Source organism: Bos indicus x Bos taurus, chromosome 26, assembly GCF_003369695.1.
Source record: "Bos indicus x Bos taurus breed Angus x Brahman F1 hybrid chromosome 26, Bos_hybrid_MaternalHap_v2.0, whole genome shotgun sequence".
Taxonomy (NCBI): Eukaryota; Metazoa; Chordata; class Mammalia; order Artiodactyla; family Bovidae; genus Bos; species Bos indicus x Bos taurus.
In genome coordinates this window covers 43,003,913-43,026,056 of record NC_040101.1, presented here as the reverse complement: position 1 = coordinate 43,026,056, position 22,144 = coordinate 43,003,913, and the positions used below count along the sequence as shown (strand labels likewise).

Genomic DNA, 22,144 nt, shown 5'->3' with positions numbered 1-22,144 from the left:
GGTCAGTTTTGTGCTGGCTATAAGCAAAACAAACAAACAAAAAAACACCAAAACAACAATGTATTCTAATTTAGGGCATGTTCTTTTTTTCCTATTCAGAAGGATTCACTAGTTAATAAGATGGAACTATCCTGATTCCAAGGCATAGCAGCTGAGAACTGGGGCTCTAAAAATTTTTTAACTGGGGTTTGAAATGCATCTAGCATTTCTTAGCTGTGAGATCTTAGGCAAGTGACTTCTTTGAGCCTCAGATTCCTCACATGAAAAGTACATATATGATTTAGGATCACTGAGGAAAAAACAATGAGCTGATGAAAGTAAACAGCTTAGCACTGTGTTAAAATCAGTAGGATTAGCTATCTTTAATATTCTTACCTATGCTATTTTAAAGCATTGTGTATTTTTACTGGAAAAATTAATACGGTGGGCCCAGAATTCAGTGGGTGTACCCGCTCATTTCATTGAAGCTAGTTATATCAAAATTAGGCCAGATCCCTTGATTTAGTCTGAAGGTTAAATCAGCTGAAATGAATCAGAGACGCAAAAGGCAAAGAGTTTTCTGGGGCATCCATTCCAAAGCACCCGTGTCCCAGTGGAAGAAGGTACAAGTTCCAAAGGATGAATTTACATTATCAAGAATCAAGGGATCTGTGACAGGAATAGCTCAATAGCTTTGCAATATAATACATTATTCCTGTAACAGAGTGATATTGATTTCAGCTTTTGCTTAAGCTAATTTAAAAACACAATTGTATGCAGTCCTCTGAGCTAACTGGGTGGTCAAAATAAGGAATTTAGTTGTGATTAAAAAAACAGAGGGAAGAATCAGGATATCTGGTTATTCTTGATGTGGAGTATATGCATGCAGGGAATTGAAGCTCACAGAAAACTATATGAAAGACTCAGTTATTTGGTAGAAAGTTATATATGAATGTAAAATATCATCATCATCATCAAAAACAGCCTACAGTTTTCAATGATTATCACTTGATCTCTACTGGGCATTTCTAAGGGGTCTGCAAATGAGGACTGTAATAAGTCGGATGTTTTCTTTTTAAACATGATCATCATACTGTACACTTGATACTTATGCCGAGAGCTCAGATCTTCCCTTTCTCTAGTATAATTTTCATCTAAAGCATTCCTCAGATACTTAGATCATTCTTAATGGAGTTTGTGCATTATACCCTCTGTGGACACATGGAAATCTGGCTAATTGGACTGACTTGATTACAACAGTCGTTGAATTCTCCCATTTCCTTCCACTGCAATAAATGCTCAAGATATTTTTACCAGCGATTATGTAAATATTTCAGATTGCAATCATTTTCCGAAACAGTGGTGATAGGCAAAAGCTCTTTTGTCATTCTGCCCACCAAACAGAATTCCTATACTTTCAAAATATATTTCTTTTCTTGTTAGTATAAAAACTGGTGGTGTCCTAGCAAAGTTTCAAACAAACCCATAGCATGAATAGCTCTCACTAAATCCTATAGCCACTGGAATTGAACATTAGCTTTGTGATAAAGCAGTCTCTTTCAGTCCCAGTAAATGCATCAGGATGGCACAACTTTTAACAGAATGCATGAGTTGATGGGATGTCTATTTCCCAAATCCAAATATCTGAAAATTAGCAAATGCACTTTTATTTTGACATTAGCAAATGCACTTTTATTTTGAAAGCACTGTGTTTGCTGTTAAATGCTGTATTCTAGAAATACTTTTTTAATGATTTCTTTTCTTGGCCAAAATAAGGTGCCTCACCAGTAAGTCAGTACTGTCTCTTTAAATGCTAGGATAAGTACCTAATTCCAGAGGTTACTATTCCCATGTTCTACCTGTCAAAATTCTTTAAACTCTAATGAGTCAGCTTCCTGAAAATACACGCCAAGCTTCCATTTGAAAGTGTAAAACTACATGCTGAGTGGGAAAAAGTTTACACTCAGTCCCAGGGTAAATCCGCGCACAGAGTTAAGCAGAAAAGCACTTCAGCTAGTTTCTGCGGACACAAATATGCGCTCGACCAATCTCTACTGCGCATGATCCACTCTTTTGATGAATGTTCCTACCCCTAACCAGAAAGCGCTGGGAGTAGGGGGGAGGGATAGAATAAGGAAGATGATGCGTACGTTTGAAAGATCAGCCATTTCCTCTAAGTACACACAAAAATGTCTCTCATTCCTAGGGAGATTTCTTATCAAGGAAAATAAAAGTTCCTCTTTGAGAGCTAGTTCCTGAATGAGAGGGGACCCTGGGAGGGAAGTTTCTTCTCCTAACCTCTCCAGACCCCGGTGAAATTTCCTTTTTGCTGCGGCTAGGCGGTGCTGGCTACACTTTTTTTTGGAGGGGCGCAGTCCAGACACAGAGATCTGAAATTCCAAAAATGCGATAGAGCCCCAGCCGGCCAGCCCTAGGAGGCGAACAGCTGCTGGGTGACCGCTGATGAAGTGGCTTCTTAAGGAGGTGGGCAGATTGATTCCAGCTGCTGAGCGCGGGGCAGGGCAGCGGCCGAGGAATGCGCAGCTCAGCTGAGGCAAGACACAGCAGCTTCCCAACCAATGGCAAGGCCAAATATTAGCTCTGATTGCAGTCTTGGCCGAAGAGAAGGAAGAATGCCATTGTTTCATTTGATAGGAACTTCCAAGGCAGCGTGGGCCAAAAGGTGCCATGTGGACAGCGTCATTTAGTAAGTGTAGTATTGCTCAGGAAACCTGAAGACTGCCCCTTGAGACGTTGGTTCCGAGTGGGCCTTCAGTTACCAAGGTGAAATCCTTTCTGCCTGACACAACCTACCAGCTCCTGGTCCTCTTCTGATAGCTCTCTACTCCTGCACAGTCTTCATTGATCCCCTCCCCCATCCCACATACACTGGAATCAGTACACAATTGAAACAAACAAGCAAAGAGTGCAGGGGAAGAGCGGGGGACATCGAGAGTCCTGCAAGTGGCCTGGATGGACCGACAAGAAGACGTGCTCTTTAGAAGCACTAGCCTCAAAGTCAGCTTAGGGGGAGGGATTAATTTAGGGGTCCCCTGAGGGCCCCAAACTCAGACAACCAAGTGATCTAACAAGAAGGAAGGGGTAAGAGGCAGGCGGGCATGAAGGCACGCCTGATGGAATATTCAATATCCTGCGAGATGCACTTTCGGCCGTGCACTTCCAGAGACTAAAAGCCAGTAATGGGCTTTGGAGTCTGCACTTCCTCTCCCTAATGTCCAGAGGCGCTTTAATGCTGCAGCCAATCGATCAGCCTTCTCCGGTGAAGGCAGCGAGCGGAGAGCAAATACTTCCTACTTAGGGCCAAAATCGCCGGGCCTCCTCTGCGCACCACGAAAGAGCGACACACAACTTTGAACTGGCAGGACTTGGCTCTCAGCGTGGCGGGAAGAGGGAAGGAAGGAGCCCGGAGGCGCCCAGAGAAACAGCTCCCCTCCCTCGTCATCCCAACTTTTCCAGGGACAGACTCCGAAGACAAACAAGAGGGGGCGGTAGTATCGACTCAAGGACAGGGCTGACCAGTAGCCCCAAACCTGCTTCAGGTGCAAGGTCACCGAGCCACCTCCAAGCCCTAGGCAGCCCAAGAAGTGGACACTTCTGGAAGGGACACAAACTGAGCAAACCAACATCCAAGAAATGGTGTATCTTTACAATTTCCTGCTGACATCACTTGCTGCCTGGAGAGTGACCCTCGGAGGCTGATCCCTGCAGTGGAGACGCACCCCAGTCCCGCCTCCCTCCCCGCACCCCCTCCGCGCCTTCCCAGCCGGGCTCGGGCTCTGGGCAAGTTCAGTTCCTAAACCGAACGCGGTCGCCCTGTCCAGCCTCCCGTCGCCGCTCCCGGGAGGCTCCAGCGGCGCACTGAGCATGCCCTGTGGCCTGGGTCTGGGGGTCACCTCCAGGAAGCTCTCCAGGCCCCGGGATGGGCCGGGTCCTGTCCCCGGAGGTAGTCTCCCCAGGGGTGCGCGAAGGGAAGACCGCGCGACTTCGGCGGGGTGCGCAGCGGCCAAGTTAGCGGGCGCGACTAAACTTTCCACGCTCCTTCTCCCCACCCCCACGCCACAGGGGCGCGTTTCCCCGAGGAGCTAGCCTTTCCCAGCCCGGCGGAGACCAGCGCAGCACGTGATGGGCAGAAATAAAAATAAACACTCCCCATTCCCGGCCCGCCAGGGCCACCCCCACTCCGCGCGCTGAGGGGAGCCAGGGGCGCCGGGCACCGAGCAGCCCCCGCCGCCGCGGCCCGGAGCCCCCAGTCCCCGAGCCGCCGCCCGGCCCGCCCGTCCGCCCCGAGTGGCGGCCCCGCTCCGGCCCGCCGCGCCCGCGCCCCGGCGGCGCCTACCTTTCGGATTTGGTGAACTTCCGGAATGCCTGTCGGAGGTCGTGGAAGGACCTGTAGGTCTGCGGCTCGGCCGAGATGCCCTGTGCCCGGGTGGTCCGGGGGCCGATGTGGGTCGAGGGCACGGGCAGCACTGACTGGCATTTATGGAGTTTCCTCTTCAGCTCCTGGATTTCTTCCTCCTTCTCTGACAGCCGCTTCTCCAGCTCTTTGATCCTCTCCTCCTTGAGCATGAGAATCTTGGCAAAGTCTTCCTCCAGCTCGCTCATGTTTTTCCCTGAGCCCCTCCGCGAAACTTTTTCTCGGGCGACGGCGGCTGGGACTACAGCCGGGCGAGGCGAGAGCGGACCGAGCGAGTGAATGGGCGCTAAGTACTGGAGCGCAGCGGTGCTGCCCCTAATGCGGAGCGAGGAGCCGCGTTCTTCGATCCACTTCTGCTGAATGGACTAAAAGCATCGAGGGGAGGATGAGAAGTCTAAAAGCGCTGGAGAGGAGAGGCAGAGTGCTAATCCCCAGCCTCTCCGGGGAATAGGTGATTATCTTTCATTGAGAAACCAATTAGAGCTGCCCTTCCTCCCCTGAGACCCCCTCCCCCGTCCCCCTTTCCCAATCACTTCGTGAGAACACGGCGTGCGCGCCACCCCACCGAGAGCCTGGTTTCTAGTTGGGAGGGTTGGACCAGTGAGCCTGGTCTCACCCCATCACACAATAATCACTCTTGCACGCTATATGGTACCAAACGAAAGGGCTGGGGTGGGGTGGGGTGAGGGGGGAGCTTTATGCCACTTGATCCTTGAAATAGCAACAATTACCATGTGATCTGGTAGATGACGCAGCGCTTGTAACTGGAGCCCAAAGACTTTGTGGGGTGTGTGCGTGTGAGTGTGTGTGTGTGTGTGTGAGAGAGAGAGACATTTCATAAATATTAAACTGCCTTTAGACAATAACGTGCGTGAATTCTTGTTTTCACCTTTTACTTCTCTTCTGCCCTGGATGGCAAGGGACGTGCGTGTTTATTCCTTAGCATGAAGTCTTATGGTTATGACCCCAAGTAATAAGAATAACAGGGCACTCGCGGTACCAGGTCTTTTCACCATAAGCTTTTAGTGGAAATAGTAAACTGAAATTGTTGGTGGGTAAACTGGATGAACATGTGTATGATAATGAGCCAAATGTTTACCAAAAAGGAAAAGGCCATGCATCCATTGGAAACTTCTTCGAGTTTGGTTTCTATTTCATCTGCTACTATTAAAATTTGTATACTGAGCACCCAAATTATATCACACCACCCTGGATGTGAAGTGGGGGCCACCAGTGCTGAATTGCGGGCTCACCCCAGCAACTCCAGTTTTAGGGAAAAATAGCTTCTGCCAGCTGTATATTTCCCTCACCTCTGCACCCATCACCACACTCAGTGCTAAAGGGATGTTTATACTCATTTGGACCCAGAGTGTTTGCTAATTCCTACACTTTTATATATATATATATCACAGGGAGTATTGTTCACAAATCACAGCTAAAGAGTTTGGATGTGTGGGAGGAACATTTCTTCAGGTAAAGACCCACAAATCTATTTTTTAAAGAAAAAAAAAGATGCAAATTAAAATACCAGAGAGTTTTTGTAGAAATAATAATTTTCCTTAAAAGGAAATATCATCATATGATCCACTGGATGCTTATTTTTATAAAAATCTTTCTACCTTGTCTGAAACACCTTGGTAAAGGAAAAACAGGTATATACTTTTGCTTATAAATCAACCCTAAAATATATTTTATTCTCAAGATTTCTTTATTTACTGTTAGTTCTACTAGTCCAATTATATAAAATTGAAAACATTTTAAGCCACATCTGATTTTTAAAATCACACTAGATAATACAGATTGGCTTCATCTACTCATATTTGAGAAAGGGTATTCTCTATCTTGTTGATAGTTACAGTTCTATTGCTTCTATCTATAAACAACTTAATCTGCTATCATCCCTTTAGAAACACTCAAAATAATTGGCATTTAAAAATACATTAGAAAAAATTTATCTCCTTAAAAAATCTAGGCATGGGTTCAATTTTATTTATGGGAGATACGGAAATAGTTTTTAAATGACTCTGAAATGGACAGGTTATTTTCAAGTTTTATATACTAATCTTAAATGCAGATATGCAAATATGTTTCTCCTGCTTATTAAAAAAAAAGAAACCTTTAGACCAACATTTTACACATATCTCAAAACCCTGAATTCATCCATATCTTTCAAAATCAATCTTATTTTTTTACTAAGTCAGTTTTAATTTAGGTGACATTGAACTTTGTGACCTTAAATCATGTCCCTTGGCTTATGAAATATTTAATTAAAAGCACAAGGAATATTTGAGAAAATACAACCTGGTAGCAGAGTAAACATTGAATTATTTAAAATCATAGCATTTTAAATCTGTAAGCAACACTGAAGATGACCTAACCTAACCTAACCACTTCATATTATAAAAGAGGAAAATGAGATCTTGAAAGGTGAAGTCCAAGACTACCCAACGGCAAATGTTTGAAGCCAGGATTCCCCAGACCTTGCCTCCCCTACTTTGAAGCCTGCAAATCTAGGAATTCTACGATTCTGACACTCCAGTGTTCCAAGAGGTGTGCTTTGCGTTTAAATCTGCAGCAGTGAGTTTCAATTGTCAAAGCAAGAAGTGTTAATGAATCCTTAGTTGTTGATGTTGTTGTTTTTTCTTAAAGGAGAAGATCGCCATCTAGTGTCCTTGGAGAAATTTGCTAAATAAGTATCTTTTTCACAGTGAAGCTGAGGTTGGTGCCTTAAATACCTGTGTGAGTGTTTTCATGTTCCAAGTTTGAGAGAAATAAAGAAAATATGCAGGATTTTATGTCAGAATAAAACATTTTTTAAAATGAAAAATTTTATATCTTTTAGCCACTGGATAAACATCACAACAGTGATGTTAAATATTCATTGAGTGTTTAATATGCATTAGCACAAGGCTCCGGAGAAGGTAATGGCACCCCACTCCAGTACTCTTGCCTGGAAAATCCCATGGACACAGGAGCCTGGTAGGCTGCAGTCCATGGGGTCACTAAGAGTTGGACTCGACTGAGCGACTTCACTTTCACTTTTCACTTTCATGCATTGGAGAAGGAAATGGCAACCCACTCCAGTGTTCTTGCCTGGAGAATCCCAGGGACGGGGGAGCGTGGCGGGCTACCATCTATGGGATCGCACAGAGTCGGACACGACTGAAGAGACTTAGCAGCAGCAGTAGCAGCAGAAGGCTCAACCCTTTATATAACTAGCTAGTTTTAATCCCCAAGATGACTCTGTATGGTAGGTATTATTATTTATTCTCATTTTATAGATGGAGAAACTTAGAGTTAGCCAGATTAATTCGCCCATGGTCACAGAGTGCAGGCTGTCTTAGACCCCATGCATACTGCTTCTACCTAAATTAAAGTGTCCACTTCTCTGTGAGCCCAGTGACAAGAAAAACTGAAAGTTCTTTGCTAATGAAAACACACTAAATTTGAAATCCCATACAAACTCAGATAAGTATCTAAGACTCTGGCTTCTCAACAACCAATCTCTTTACCAATGTTGTTTTCCTTATAATACTGTGGGATCTATTTTACATTTCATATACAGTTTTAAATGTTTACTTAAAAAGTACATGTATATTCTCAAATATTATGATGGTGCTTTGCCTCTCCATCCCCACCCTTCTAAGAAAGAACACTTAAAGAAAGTAAAGCCTTATAGATGTGAGTAGCTCACAGGGACCTCCTATCCTTTAATCTAGGCCAGTGTCACAGGGGGCAATGGGAAGACAGTATCTTTTTTATAAAAAAAATTCATTACCAACAATAAAACTAAAAGTCAGTCTGCTTTTTGTTATCACTAAACGCCACAAGTTCTCACCAATGTCAGTAATAAAATACTCCTCCCCCTCCAAAAAACTATATTATTGATCTAAGTTCAAGGAGTTATTACATTTATTGTTGAGTGAGTGGAATACGCCCATTGTCACACCCTTGGAACAGCACTGACCTTGATACATGTTCCAAGGATCCAGAGCAAAGAAAGTCGTGTGCAGATGGTTTGAGTGAGGTGCCATGGATGGCAACAGAGGAATGCAGGAGGAAGTTTTGGAGAAATGAGAGTAGAGACAGGGGTCTAAGTTTTGGGAATGGGTGGGTTGGGGGGAATTCAAACCATCTATTTTCAATACCTTACATCCAAACACTTCTCTTGGTTACAATGATGACAGTATTTGTGGAAAATTGCATGGGATACATTTTTTTTTCTTAATCAAGGAATGCAATTAGTAAACTAAGAGTACTGGACTGGAATCAAAAGTCTATATTTATGTGTTAGCTCTGTTACATCCCAAGCTGTGTGTTACATCCCAAGCTCAGGCAAATCCCTAAACTTCTCAGATTTGCTTTTTTTAATTTGTAAAATGGGGAGTGAGAGTGCCCTTGGGTCTGTCTTTCTACTTTTAATGATTTTATGGAGTTCTGCATTCCCTGTGACTTACATTTTTAAATCATCAGTCTGCTTTTATAGATGACATCCATTTGTCTACTTCAGCTGTGTTGGAAACTGAAAAGAAAGATTTATTATGGAGTCTGGTTTGTCCTATAGAGATTATGGTGACTTTGTGATTAACAGAAGCTTGGAGCACTTTCAGTTAATTCTACATCACCCTCGATGTGGCTTCAATTTTGTCACCTAAATCACTTTCTGGTGATCATAAAGTATGGTCACATCTTAGGCAAGATAAAAGTTTCAAGTCCTGAAATACAGCCACATCTATATTAACACCACAAAGAACATGAAAATAGCAAATGAGGTATTGCCTCAGTGAATCAAATTTTAAAATTAGTTTCAACTTACTGAATTTATTTAAAGTATTGCAAGTTTTTTTGTTTTTTTAAAATATGTTCCTACACATGGTCCTATTAGTGTTAATGGAATTCTTTCTTATGCTGCAGGCAGTAGAAAGACCATTGCTTTTTATGATTTTCTGTGATAGCAGTCTAGAGGTTTGAAAAAAAAATTTCCTAGAAACTCAGAAAAATTGAAATAAGAAATGATGCTACTTTAATATTTTAGAAATCAAATGCTGCAGTATATTAAGAATCTTGGATCTAGGGAGATAGAGATGCTGTGAGACTTCAGGCTAATAATTTCATCCCCTGAGACTTAGTTTTCCCAACTATGAGTCGGACACATGGATATTAAATTCTTATATCTGCATCTTTAAGGCTCAAATGAAGCGAGATGAAAATAAGAGGTTGTTATCATTCCAATGTAACCCTAAGTAAATAATATAAATAAAATGCTAATGGATCCTCTGCTTTGATTCTTGATGGAGAAGGTAGCCCATCAGAGAGATGAACAGACTGGTTTAGTGGTGGTAGTAATATTTGTATTATATTCAGCCTACTTATTACTTGTGTAGGCAGAATTCAAAGACAGCTCCCAAGTTTCTCACCACTTGGTGGTATGTGTGTGTGTGAGTCGCTCAGTTGTATCCGACTCTTTGTGACCCCATGGACTGTAGCCAGCCAGGCTCCTCTGTCCATGGAATTCTCCAGGCAAGAATACTGAAATTCCCTTCTCCAGGTGATCTTTCTGACCCAGGGATCAAACCCGGGTCTCCTGCCTTGCAGGCAGATTCCTTACTGTCTGAGCCACCAGGGAACAAGGTGCTGCTGTGAAGACATTTTGCAAAAGTTATTGATGTCCCAGGTCACTGGTTTTAAGATAAGAACTTCTGGGAAGGTCTGACCTAATCAGGCAAGCCTTTCAAAGGACTGGGCTCTTCCTGAAGATGAAGACTATAAGCATGAGAGGAATTTGACTAGGGGTAGATTCTCCACCGCTGCCTTTGAAGATAGAAGGGACCACATGACGAGGAATGCAGGTGGAACCTAGGTGCTGAGAATACCGCCAACAGATGGCCAGCAAGGGAAAGGGGACCTCAGTCCTACAACATCAGGAAACTGACTCCTGTTTCAACCACAAGACAAGGAAAAGAGAAGAGTAGAGCATAGCTGACACCTTGATCTGACCTTGATCAGGGGACCCAGCCATTCTGTGTCAGATGTCTTCTCTCCACAACTTGAGATAAAAAGCAAGTGTTGCTTTAAGCCTCTAAGTCTGTGGTAATTAGTTAGACAACAAGATAAAACTAATGAATTACTCAACTGCAATTTTTAAATGTCCATTAAAAATGCCAGAAATGTTAAACCACTCTCAGAAGCCTGACTTTACAAAAGAGTCATTTTTAGTGAAACCACTTGAGTACATTTCAAATGGGTACTTGGGGACATAAAAAGTTGTTATAAATCATAAACGGCTTAAAGCATACTGATGACATTACAAATAGCCTTCTGAGTATGACAAATTCTCTTTCATAAAAGATATTTATGTTTGATAGTTGTCTTTTTATGACTGAAGTATAAATCCTTCCAACGATAGGTTCTAGAAGGAATTAGAACCACTTGCTAGTTTAAATTTTTGTGGGGTAGAAATGTTACCATAGTTTACCTTGGGTAGTGAACATGCTCTGTGACCTTGGGCAAATTACTTCATCTGCCGAGCCTTATAGTTTTCTTATCTATAAAATAGTAATAACTCTTTTATATAGCTGTATATGTTTTCATACTATGTTAAGCTCTGGGAATACATTTAAATATCTTTGATTCTTATTAATTGGATATTTCCATAGTCATTCATGGAAACCAAATGTCTCCATAACATACTGTCTTTCAAGTTCAGGTACTAATCAAATATTTGTCTTTTTTATTTAACAGTGTTTTGATTTCTTATTGAGATATAGTTAATTTATAATGTGTTAGTTTCAAGTGTATTGCTGAATCAAGTGTATCACTGAATCACTGAACATATATGTATTCAGTTATACATATATTCTTTTTCAGATTCTTTTCCATTATAGATTATTACAAGATATTGTATATAGTTCCCTGTGCTAAACAATAAGTCTATATACAGTAAGCAAGTCCTTGTTGGTTTGCTTTTTTAATATGTTTTAAATTTTTTATTTATTTGTTTATTTCTGGCTGTGCTGGGTCTTCACTGCTGCACGGGCTTTTCTCTAGTTGTGGTGAGTAGGAGCTGCTCTCTAGTTGCAATGCTCAGGTTTCTCATGGCAGTGGCTTCTCATTGCAAAGCACAGGCTCTAGGGTGTGCAGGCTTCAGCAGTTGCACAGCTAAGTGGGCTCAGTAGTTGTAGCTCCAGGGCTTTAGAGCACAGGTTCAATAGTTGTGGCACATGGGCTTTAGTTAGAGCACAGGCTCAATTGTTGTGGAGCCCTGGCTTAGTTGCTCCACAGTATGTGAAATCATCCAGATCCAGGGATGGAACCTGCATTTCTTGGATTGGGAGACAGATTCTTTACCATTGAGCCACCAGGGAAGCCCCTGGTTTGCTTTTTAAAGTGAGAGACACCAGATTCATCTACATGGAACTTCTTTTTTATAAATTGTTATAAAATTTAGAAAACAGATGTACATGATATAGAATTCAAAAAAACAAAGGATATGCAATGAAAGGTAGGTCTTCTTCTCATCCCTATTCCTTAGCTACCTAGACTCCCCTTATGGAAGCAACCATTCACTATTACCTTTTACCTATGCAAGCCTCATAACACGGCATATTCATATATAAGCATATTTGTATATAAATACATAGTTATATGCAAATTTAACATAAAAGATTCAATATCTGGTTTATATGTTACCCTACTGCCTAGCTTAGTGCTGTCATTTCCTGACTTTCAGAACCATTAGTTCAGTGCAACATGATACAACTGTCCCATTTTGTGATAAAATGCTCAGTAACAAGGGACAAAGACTGCTGCGTTTATAGAGAATATGCCCTTTCTTTACAGAGATGCTATAGGTCTACAGTCCTTCTTACCTTAAAAAAAAAGGCATTTGGTGTTTTATTAAATATTTTAATAATAACTCAGAATGTTCTGATATTTTAAAAGAACAAGCCAAATATTATTACATATGTTTTTAAAGAATATGATAAAATCACCTCCGGTCTTAATATTTACCACCTGCTTTTTGTTGATGGAGATATTCCTCTGTGCTTCTCCCAGGTTATTTCAAATTAGCAGTCCCCATGTGAGAAAGCTAGCAAACCATTACCAGGCATAAGAGCCCTGTATTTTGACAATCTCTCAATCCATTATAACTATCATGATTTTTCTTGGTCTTTAATCAAAAGTGCATAGTTAGCTCAAGAGTTCATTTACTATTTCTGATGCAGAGGAGACACATTTATTTGGAAATTATTTCCTCAAAATGTCTAGTCATTTATTATAAACATATATAACTTGTTTTTATAAAAAAAAATAGTTCTTCTGAACCTACAATATTCCAGGAGATATTAAAACTCCCATATTTACAGGTAATGTTCCCAAGGGCCGTATTGATGATATTTTTCCCATCTGTATTATGACTGGCTCCATTTCAACAGCTTTAACAAAAGTAGGAAGATGGTAGAAGCACTGAAAAATTTCCTATAACAATCTTAAATAATTACATTAGTTACAACAAGAATCTTTTTCGTGTTGAGAAATGCTTGGGCTCAGCAGAATTCTCCCCTTCCCACAGCATCCTTTCCAGCCACCCACAATTTGCAGAGGGCAAAGAGGCGGCAGAAAGACAGAAGATATTGAACTAAGAAGACACTGTGCTGCCACCCTTCATTCAAGACTTCATCTAATAAAGGGAGATCACTTTACAATGCTCAGGCAGCAGACATTACTCACACTGTGGCTAAAATCATCAGCAAGAAACTCTGCCAGGAATACCTTCCTGTAACATGAGGTGTTGCTGGAGGGTGTGAGGGTGTGAGGGTGTGTGAGGGTGTGTATGTGTGTGTGTGTGTTCAGTCAAGGCACTTTCCTCCTAAAGTCATTTTTATAGCTTGGGTATGTCCATAAAAGCAAACTCTTCCTTTAAAAATGTCTCCATTCAAAACATATGGATATTTGAATGTTAAGAGCAGAAATGGAGTGATGGTAAGAATAGATGGGAAATGCCACAAGTTGCTGGGGATTAGATACTAGCACATCATTATCAATCAGGAGTGACAACTTCCTCCCCTCCATAGCCAAACAAGCTGATTTACCTTTCTAATAAATGTCAATTTAGCATTCTAGGAAAGGCACAGGAGAAAGGCCATTTATGCCAGGAATCTTATCATTAAGAAAGATTTCCTGAATGGGAAACTAAAAATAAATGTTTGTATTACCTGAGCAGACATACTTGGTCTCCTTTATTTAGCAAGTATTTTTTGCTCAATTTCCACAGATCACAGGCATTCCCCTAGTCATTAAGGATACACAGAGACAAGTCAGACCATCTGCCCTAAAAAATGATACAAATGAACTTATTTATAAAACATAAACAGATTCATAGGTCTCAAAATCAAATTTATGGTTACCAAGGGGAAAATGTTGGGGGGCGGGGAGTGAATAAATAGGAGATGGGTTAACAAATGCACAGCACTATATATAAAATAGACAACTAATAATGGCCCTACTGTATAGCACTGGGAATTCTACTGTATATTCTGTAATAACCCATATGGGAAAAGAATCTGAAAAAGAATGAATATAATCATATATACATGAATCACTCTGCTGTGCCCCTGAAACTAGCACAATATTGTAAATTAACTACACGCCAGTAAAAGTTCAGTGTTTTTTTAAACGTATATGAGAGTTTAGGGTGAGGCATAATTGATATCGAAATGACTAATTTTAAGGCAAAAGTGAAAAACAAAAAGTTATCATAGTTATGACAAGTAATAAAGCAAAAGTGATAAAAAACAAAGAGGCTATAACGGGGGAAAGAGAAGGAAAAGCAGTAAGGTGTGTGTGTGTGTGTGTGTGCACGCATGCGTGTAAGAAAAGAGAGACACCTGCAGAAAGCCCAAATCACCAAATAGCCAGTGGACATATGCTTACTTTGTTGAAATAAAAGGATTAATTTGCTGAATTAATGAACTAGTTGAATTTCTATAACTTAGAATTGACCAAAAACTTTCATGATAGAGGAGCCCTTTTGAATATATGTAATAATCCCTTGGAATGATTCTTCTATGAGTAGGTCCTGGAAACCACAGGTAAATTTTTGGTCAGAGGATCTCAAAGTGGTGGGGCTGGCATGGGAGCGACAAGGCCACATGCTTGCTAGAAAATACAAGTGGACAGCATTTCCCCAAGAAGGTGAAATTTATCCTAGGAGGCACTGAGGATTTCATAAAATTCCATAAGCAGGGAAATTTTACAGTAAGTAACATATGGGAGATTCCAAAGTGGTATTTGGAAACAACCAAATATTATTGGTGGCAGTATAAAATGATGCTAGAGTCTCCTCTCTGGGTTTCATGTTTTGTTTAAAAATTAGCCTCCTTTTTTCCTTCTATCAAGACTGCTTTTTCCTTCCTTTTCTATTTATCAGGAAAATCAGGTTAAGACAATTAGATTGCCTAAAGAAACAGAGTATTCTGACAGAACCAACCTTGGAAATTCAAATATGTATATTTGTTTCACAGAGAAACATAGTTGAATTATCATTATTCTATTTCTTAGAGAACAAAAAGATCCATTTTTTACTTTAAAGATTAAATCATTCCCCAATAAAGACAAAATTAATATTAATGGCTAATATACTGTCTAACAGAGAATGTGAATGGTGAAGTGTGAAGTGTTAGTTGCTCAGTCGTGTCCAGCTCTTTGTGACCCCATGGGCAGTCCTCTGTCCATGGGATTCTCCAGACAAGAATACTGGAGTGGGTAGCCATTCCCTTCTCCAGAGGACCTTTCCAACCCAGGGATAGAAATGTGTCTCCTGCATTGCAGGCAGCTTTTCAATTGCTAGTATGGATGAGTCACTGAACGTAAGACATTACAGGAAAACTGGAAAATACGGGCATCAAAATTATAAACCATTTTATCAGTAAGAATCATTTTAATAGTAAAAATTGAAAACTACTCTTAGAAAACTAAGAATAGTATGATTAATCAAAATTGCCTGAATAGTAATCACAATATATCACTCCAGATAGACTTATCTGTAAATTCAATGTAATTTCCACAATATTTTTTAAAATAGAAGTTAATGAATTGATTTTAAAATTATACAAAACAGATATTGCCAAAAATATATTGGAAAACCAACAGAAACAATACTCATATCTTACCACCTACCAAATGTACCATAAAGCTATAGTAATTAAACCAATGTGATCAGTAATATAAAAAACAATCTAATGAAAATGCACAGCTTACAAACAGATTCATAACTATAGGGAGGCATAGTTTATTATAAAAATAGGATTTCAAATTACTAGGGAGAGAACAAATGTTAACAGATTAGATAAAACATTTCTGTAACACATGTTTTTAATATATTTACCTGTTTATTTAAGTTTATATAAACAATTTTTCTCACTTTCTTAATATGGTAAAATAGACATAACAAAAAGTTACCACTTTAACCATTTTTAAGTTTATAGCTCAGAGGAATTGCATACACTCAGATTGTTATACCACCATCTGTCTCCAGCCACCTAAATCTTCCCAATTGCAACTCTGTACATTAAACAGGGCTTCCCTGTTGGCTCAGATGGTAAAGAATCTGCCTGCAACATGTAAGACCTGGGTTCCATCCCTGGGTCAAGAAGATCCCCTACAGAAGGGAATGGCTACCCACTCCAGTATCCTTGCCTGGAGAATTCCATGGACGGAGAAGCCTGGTGGGCTACAGTCCCTGGGTCACAAAGAATCAGACATGACTGAGTGACGAACACTTTCACTTATTAAACAATAATTTCCCATCTCTTGTCCCCAGCCCTTGGCAACCAACAATTCTGTTTTCTGTGTCTATAAATTCAGCTTCTCTGGATACTTCTTATTAGTGGAATCATACAGCATTTTTTTTCTTTTTTTAATTGGCTATTTCACTTAGCATAATACCCTCAATTTTTTTTCATGTTGCATTATATGTCAAAATTCTCTTTCTTTTAAATGCTGAATAATATTCCTTGGTAATTATAAACCACAATTTGTTTATAAACTTATCTGTTATACACTTTAGCTACTCAAGTTGCTTCCACCTTTTGGCTGCTGTGAATAAGACTGCTATGAGCCCTGTGTACAAATATCTGTTCGAGTCTCTGCCTTCAGTTCTTTTGGATATATATCCAAAAGTGGAATTGCTAGGTCATATGGTAATTCTGTTTAAATCTTAGATGATGTCTTACAAACATAGAAAATAGAGTTAAAATCCATAACATACACTTCTTAAAAATAAAATACTAAAATTCCAAAGCAAAATGACAAAAGCAAAGATATACATCTTTGCTAATAAAATAAAATTCATTTTTGCCTATCACATTGGCAAAATTTAAGAGATGATAATATTCATTGTCAAAGTTGTAATAAATGGATTCTCCGTAATACTGATGAGACCCTAAGACTTAAAAAAAAAGTCTTTTGTAGCAATTAATCAATTTACCAGTAGCCATCCAAATTGTAAGTATATGTTTGCTTTTACTCAGGAGCCCTACTTCTAAAAACTTAAGCTTGTAGAAATGATTCATGTTTCTTTTTATTTTACTATTTGTGAAAATGAAAAAAATCAAACCTAAATAAATGATTAAATAGTTGGTAATACAGTCAAATCATAAAATGCTATGTAACCATCAAAAGAGAATGAGATAGATCTGTAGGAAGATCTTCAAGATATGAGGAAAGACGCAAACAAAAAATGTTGTGCTTTCATTCATATGACCATTTTTACATGACATATTTAAAATACTTGTATATGTACTTAAATTTAGGTCAAACAGTTAACAGTTGTTACCCTGGAGGAGGGGAAATAGGAGTGAATGTGAAGGTTAACTGTCATATTTTATAAGGTACACATTGAGCTTTATATACTGACAGTATGTTAATATATGTTGTGTTTTTACAATATGACTGAGGATCAGTTTGGATATAATATAGACATGTTTAAATTATGCATTTTTATGAGTTTTCTTAGATATTAAAAACCCATGAAATCATCACCTCAATTAAGATGACAGATTGTAGTTGTTTTTTAAAAAATCATTAAACGTCTAGTTTTTAAGTTACCCTTCACTGATGCAATGTCCCACCTTAAGATGTGCTCTATAAAGCATTAGCCTTCATGTTTGCTGGCTTTCACTAACTCTTCAGGCTTCTGCTATATGGCATCTTCCAAGAAAGTAAAATAAATAGGAAGCATGGTATCTTACAGGTCATCAGACTTTAGAAAGAATTTAATCCCCTGAGCATGTACATGTGCGTGTACACACACACACACACACACACACACACATACACATCCTTCTAAAATATCCCTGATAGCCATCATACCCAATGGCTATGTATCTAGTTTGTTTAAGAAATTTGAGAAATTATAACTAATACAACATTCATATTCTATAAATCAGCATTTTATAAAACCCAGAACTATTGACATTTGGGGCTAGATGATTCTTTGTTGTAAGGGACTGTCCTGGCATCATGGGATGTTTAGCAACATCTCTGGCCTCCACCCATTCAATTCTAGTGGCACCTCCCTCACCCCAAATTTTAACAGCCAAAAATACCTCCAGAATTGTCAAATGAAAATTGCCCCTAGTTGAGAGCTACCTGGGCTTCCCTTGTGGCTCAGATGGTAAAGAAAATGCCTGCAGTGCAGGAGACCTGAGTTTGATCCATGGGTCAGGAAGATGCCCTGGAGAAGCGAATGGCTACCCACTCCAGTATTCTTTCCTGGAAAATTCCATGGATAGAGGAACCTGGCAGGCTATAGTTCCTAGGGTTGCAAAGAGTTGGACATGACTGAGCGACTAACACACACACATACACAAACTGATGCTAAAGTTTATTATCAAATTAATCTTCTATGAAATATTTCAAATCACCTCTTTCCATATTTTTATCTTAATCTGCATCCAAGTTGGATAAGCACATGTGAAGCATAGAGAAGCAGTGTGTGCCATATTGTAACACTAACCTAAGGAAGTGACTATAGGATAAAGTTAGGTATAAACTCAAATGTTTCACTGAAAAGAAAGGCTAATGTGACTCCTTGTCAGGGCTGTCTATTCTCCAATTCTCTGCCTTTCTTGTCTAACAGAGCTATAAAGAACTAAACCAGAGAACCCCAGTCTTATACTGTGTCTATCCTCGCTTTGATTTCAAGTTCATTATAACAGAATAGAGCCACCAAAGAATTAATGAGCCATTTTCATTGAACTTAAATCTGGTGACTAATTGTGACAGACTCTATTTTCTCAGACTCTATTCAGGAAAACGAAAGAATGTTATCAATTGTGGGATAAATTTGCTTCTCATTTCCTTAAGACATCTTTTTAAAGATCATTTTCCTATTGTTTTCTCAACACATGACTGATGCAGAAGTGATATATATATTCACTACGTGACATTTAGCCTCCGTCCCTCAAATAAACCCTTTTACTTTAAATCAAAATAAATAATAAATGACATCCACAGAGATTTGAAAAAGACAGTCTTTTCCATCACTGAAGAAATAAGAAAAGTAGATGTTATCCAGTCATTTAGTGTTTTAGTAATGTGCAATAGCTTTGGATTTAATGACACAGCTTAATGGATGGTGCTTTAAAAGTTTTGATTGTTTAGTAGTGAGCAAAGTTTTATGACTTCTCTGAAAATTAGAGTTTATATTGCATTTGCAATCAGTTCCAGTTACAGCAATATATAGAACCAATTATAGTGATGTCCATAACAGGAAATTTAATATGTTAGTGAGTTCTTAGTTTTATAGCTATACACAGTCTAACTTTTACAATAAAATAACCTTTCATGTTCAGTTATGACTATTAATATTATAACATTACTACACTGTCCATATACTCACTGAACACTGGAAGGACCATGTTAAGCCCCTTATATATATTAAAGTTGGAGAAGGCAATGGCACCCCACTCCAGTACTCTTGCTTGGAAAATCCCATGGACAGAGGAGCCTGTTAGGCTGCAATCCATGGGGTCGCTAAGAGTCGGACACGACTGAGCGACTTCACTTTCACTTTTCACTTTCATGCATTGGAGAAGGAAATGGCAACCCACTCCAGTGTTCTTGCCTGGAGAATCCCAGGGACGGGGGAGCCTGGTGGGCTGCCATCTATGGGGTCTCGCAGAGTCGGACACAACTTAAGTGACTTAGCATATATTAAAGTAGCATATCCTTAGAGCTGCTCACGTGTTATTTTCTTACTGATGGTGACATCAAGCATGTTCCACAATTTCTCTAAGTCTCATTTTATTCCATGTGCAAAATAAGGATAATAGTAGTATCTTCATCATTGGTGATTGAAGATCAAATATGTATTAGTAATTGTAATAGTATTAAGAGCAATATTCAGCACGTATTTCACTTAAATAATAATATTTAATGTCTCCATGTGATTTTTAAGTAGAAACATTGAATTATAGTAATGCTTTTCAAAAAATTATGTGAATATAAGTTTGTTGCTTTACTACTATACATTATCATTTTGAGACTGTGTCCCCAAATAGGTTATTTGCAAAAATCTCCCTAGTAATTCCCTTCCTAAATCCATGGCTTTGTAAATCCCCTCTCCCACCAACACTGGGCTTCACCATGTGACTTGCTTTGGCCGATGGGACAGTAACAAATGTGACACAAGCTGAGGCTTGAAAAGAACTCATGAATTGGGACTTGCCCTCCGTTGTTTCACTGGGGAACACTGTGACCACCAGATGAGAATGAGCCTGGTTTAACTTGTTGGATGATAGGTGGGACACCCAAGATGGTTGGGGTCATGGTAGAGAATTCTGACAAAATATGGTCCACTGGAGAAGAGAATGGCAAACCACTTCAGTACTCTTTCCTTGAGAACCCCATGAACATAATGAAAAGGTAAAAAGATAGGACACTGAAAGATGAACTCCCCAGACTGGTAGGTGCCCAATACGCTCCTGGAGATCATTGGAGAAAAAACTCAAGAAAGAATTAATAGACGGGGCCTAATCAAAGACAACAGCCGGTTGTGAATGTGGCTAGTGAAGGAAGAAAGGTCTGATGCTGTAAAGAACAATATTGCATAGGAACCTGGAATGTTAGGTCCATGAATCAGGTAAATTGGAAGGGATCAAACAGGAGATGGCAAGAGTGCACATTGACATTTTAGGAATTAGTGAATTAAAATGGACTGGACTGGTGAATTTACCTCAGATGACCATTATATCTAGTACTGTGGGCAAGAGTCCCTTAGAAGAAATGGAACAGTCATCATAGTCCACAAAACAATCCAAAATGCAATACTTGGATGCAGTCTTAAAAATGACAGAATGATCTCTGTTCATTTTCAGGGCAAAACATTCAATATCAGGGTCATCCAAGTCTATGCCCCAACCAGTAATGCTGAAGAAGCTGAAGCTGAATGGTTCGATGAAGACCTACAAGACCTTCTACAACTAACACCCAAAAAAGATATCCTTTTCATTATAGGGGACTGGAATGCAAAAGTAGGAAGTCAAGAGAAACCAGGAGTAACAGGTAAATTTGGCCTTGGAGTACAAAATGAAGCGTGTCAAGGCTAACAGTGTTTTGCCAAGAGAATGCACTGGTCATACCAAATACCCTCTTCCAACAACACCAGAGAAGATTCTACATATGGACATCACCAGATGGTCGATACCGAAATCAGATTGATTATATTCTTTGCAGCCAAAGATGGAGAAGCTCTATAAGTTTGGTTCAGTCACTCACTCGAGTCCAACTCTTTGCAACCACACGGACTGCAGCACGCCAGGCCTCCCTGTCCATCACCAACTCCCGGAGTTCACCCAGACTCATGTCCATCGAGTCAGTGATGCCATCCAGCCATCTCATCCTCTGTCGTCCCCTTCTCCTCCTGCCCCCAATCCCTCCCAGCATCAGAGTCTTTTCCAATGAGTCAACTCTTTGCATGAGGTGGCCAAAGTATTGGAGTTTCAGCCATAGCATCAGTCCTTCCAATGACTGATGTCCTTTAGAATGGACTGGTTGGATCTCCTTGCAGTCCAAGGGACTCTCAAAAGTCTTCTCCAACACCACAGTTTAAAAGCATCAATTCTTCAGCACTCAGCTTTCCTCACAGTCCAACTCTCACATCCATACATGACCACTGGAAAAACCAAAGCCTTAACTAGACGGACCTTTGTTGGCAAAGTAACATCTCTGCTTTTTAATATGCTATCTAGATTGGTCATAACATTCATTCCAAGGAGTAAGCGTCTTTTAATTTCATGGCTGCAATCACCATCTGCAGTGATTTTGGAGCCCAGAAAAATAAAGTCAGCCACTGTTTCTACTGTTTCCCCATCTATTTGCCATGAGGTGACGGGACCAGATGCCATTATCTTCGTTTTCTGAATGTTGAGCTTTTTTTTTTTTTTAACTGTTAAATTTTTTACTTCAAAATCTTTATTTCTTTATTTTTAGTTAATGGCTTTTTAAAATTTATTTTATTCAACTTTACAATATTGTATTGGTTTTGCCATATATCAAAATGAATCTGCGACAGGTATACATGTGTTCCCCATCCTGAACCATCCTCCCTCCTCCCTCCCCATACCATCCCTCTGGGTCGTCCCAGTGCACCAGCCCCAAGCATCCAGTATCGTGCATCGAACCTGGACTGGCGACTCACTTCATACATGATATTATACTTACTTCAAT

General features: G+C 39.8%; 1 protein-coding gene across 1 annotated transcript in view; it reads right to left on the bottom strand.

Annotated features, from left to right (window-relative positions):
* The window catches only part of PRKG1 (protein kinase cGMP-dependent 1), a 1,417,535-nt gene extending 1,412,775 nt beyond the window's left edge, over window positions 1-4,760 (bottom strand). The window contains exon 1 of the mRNA XM_027529231.1: window positions 4,337-4,760. Coding sequence (XP_027385032.1) covers window positions 4,337-4,602 — 266 coding nt within the window. The 5' untranslated portion in view covers window positions 4,603-4,760. The remainder of the gene's footprint in view (window positions 1-4,336) is intronic.
* Between the last annotated feature and the right edge of the window lie 17,384 nt (window positions 4,761-22,144).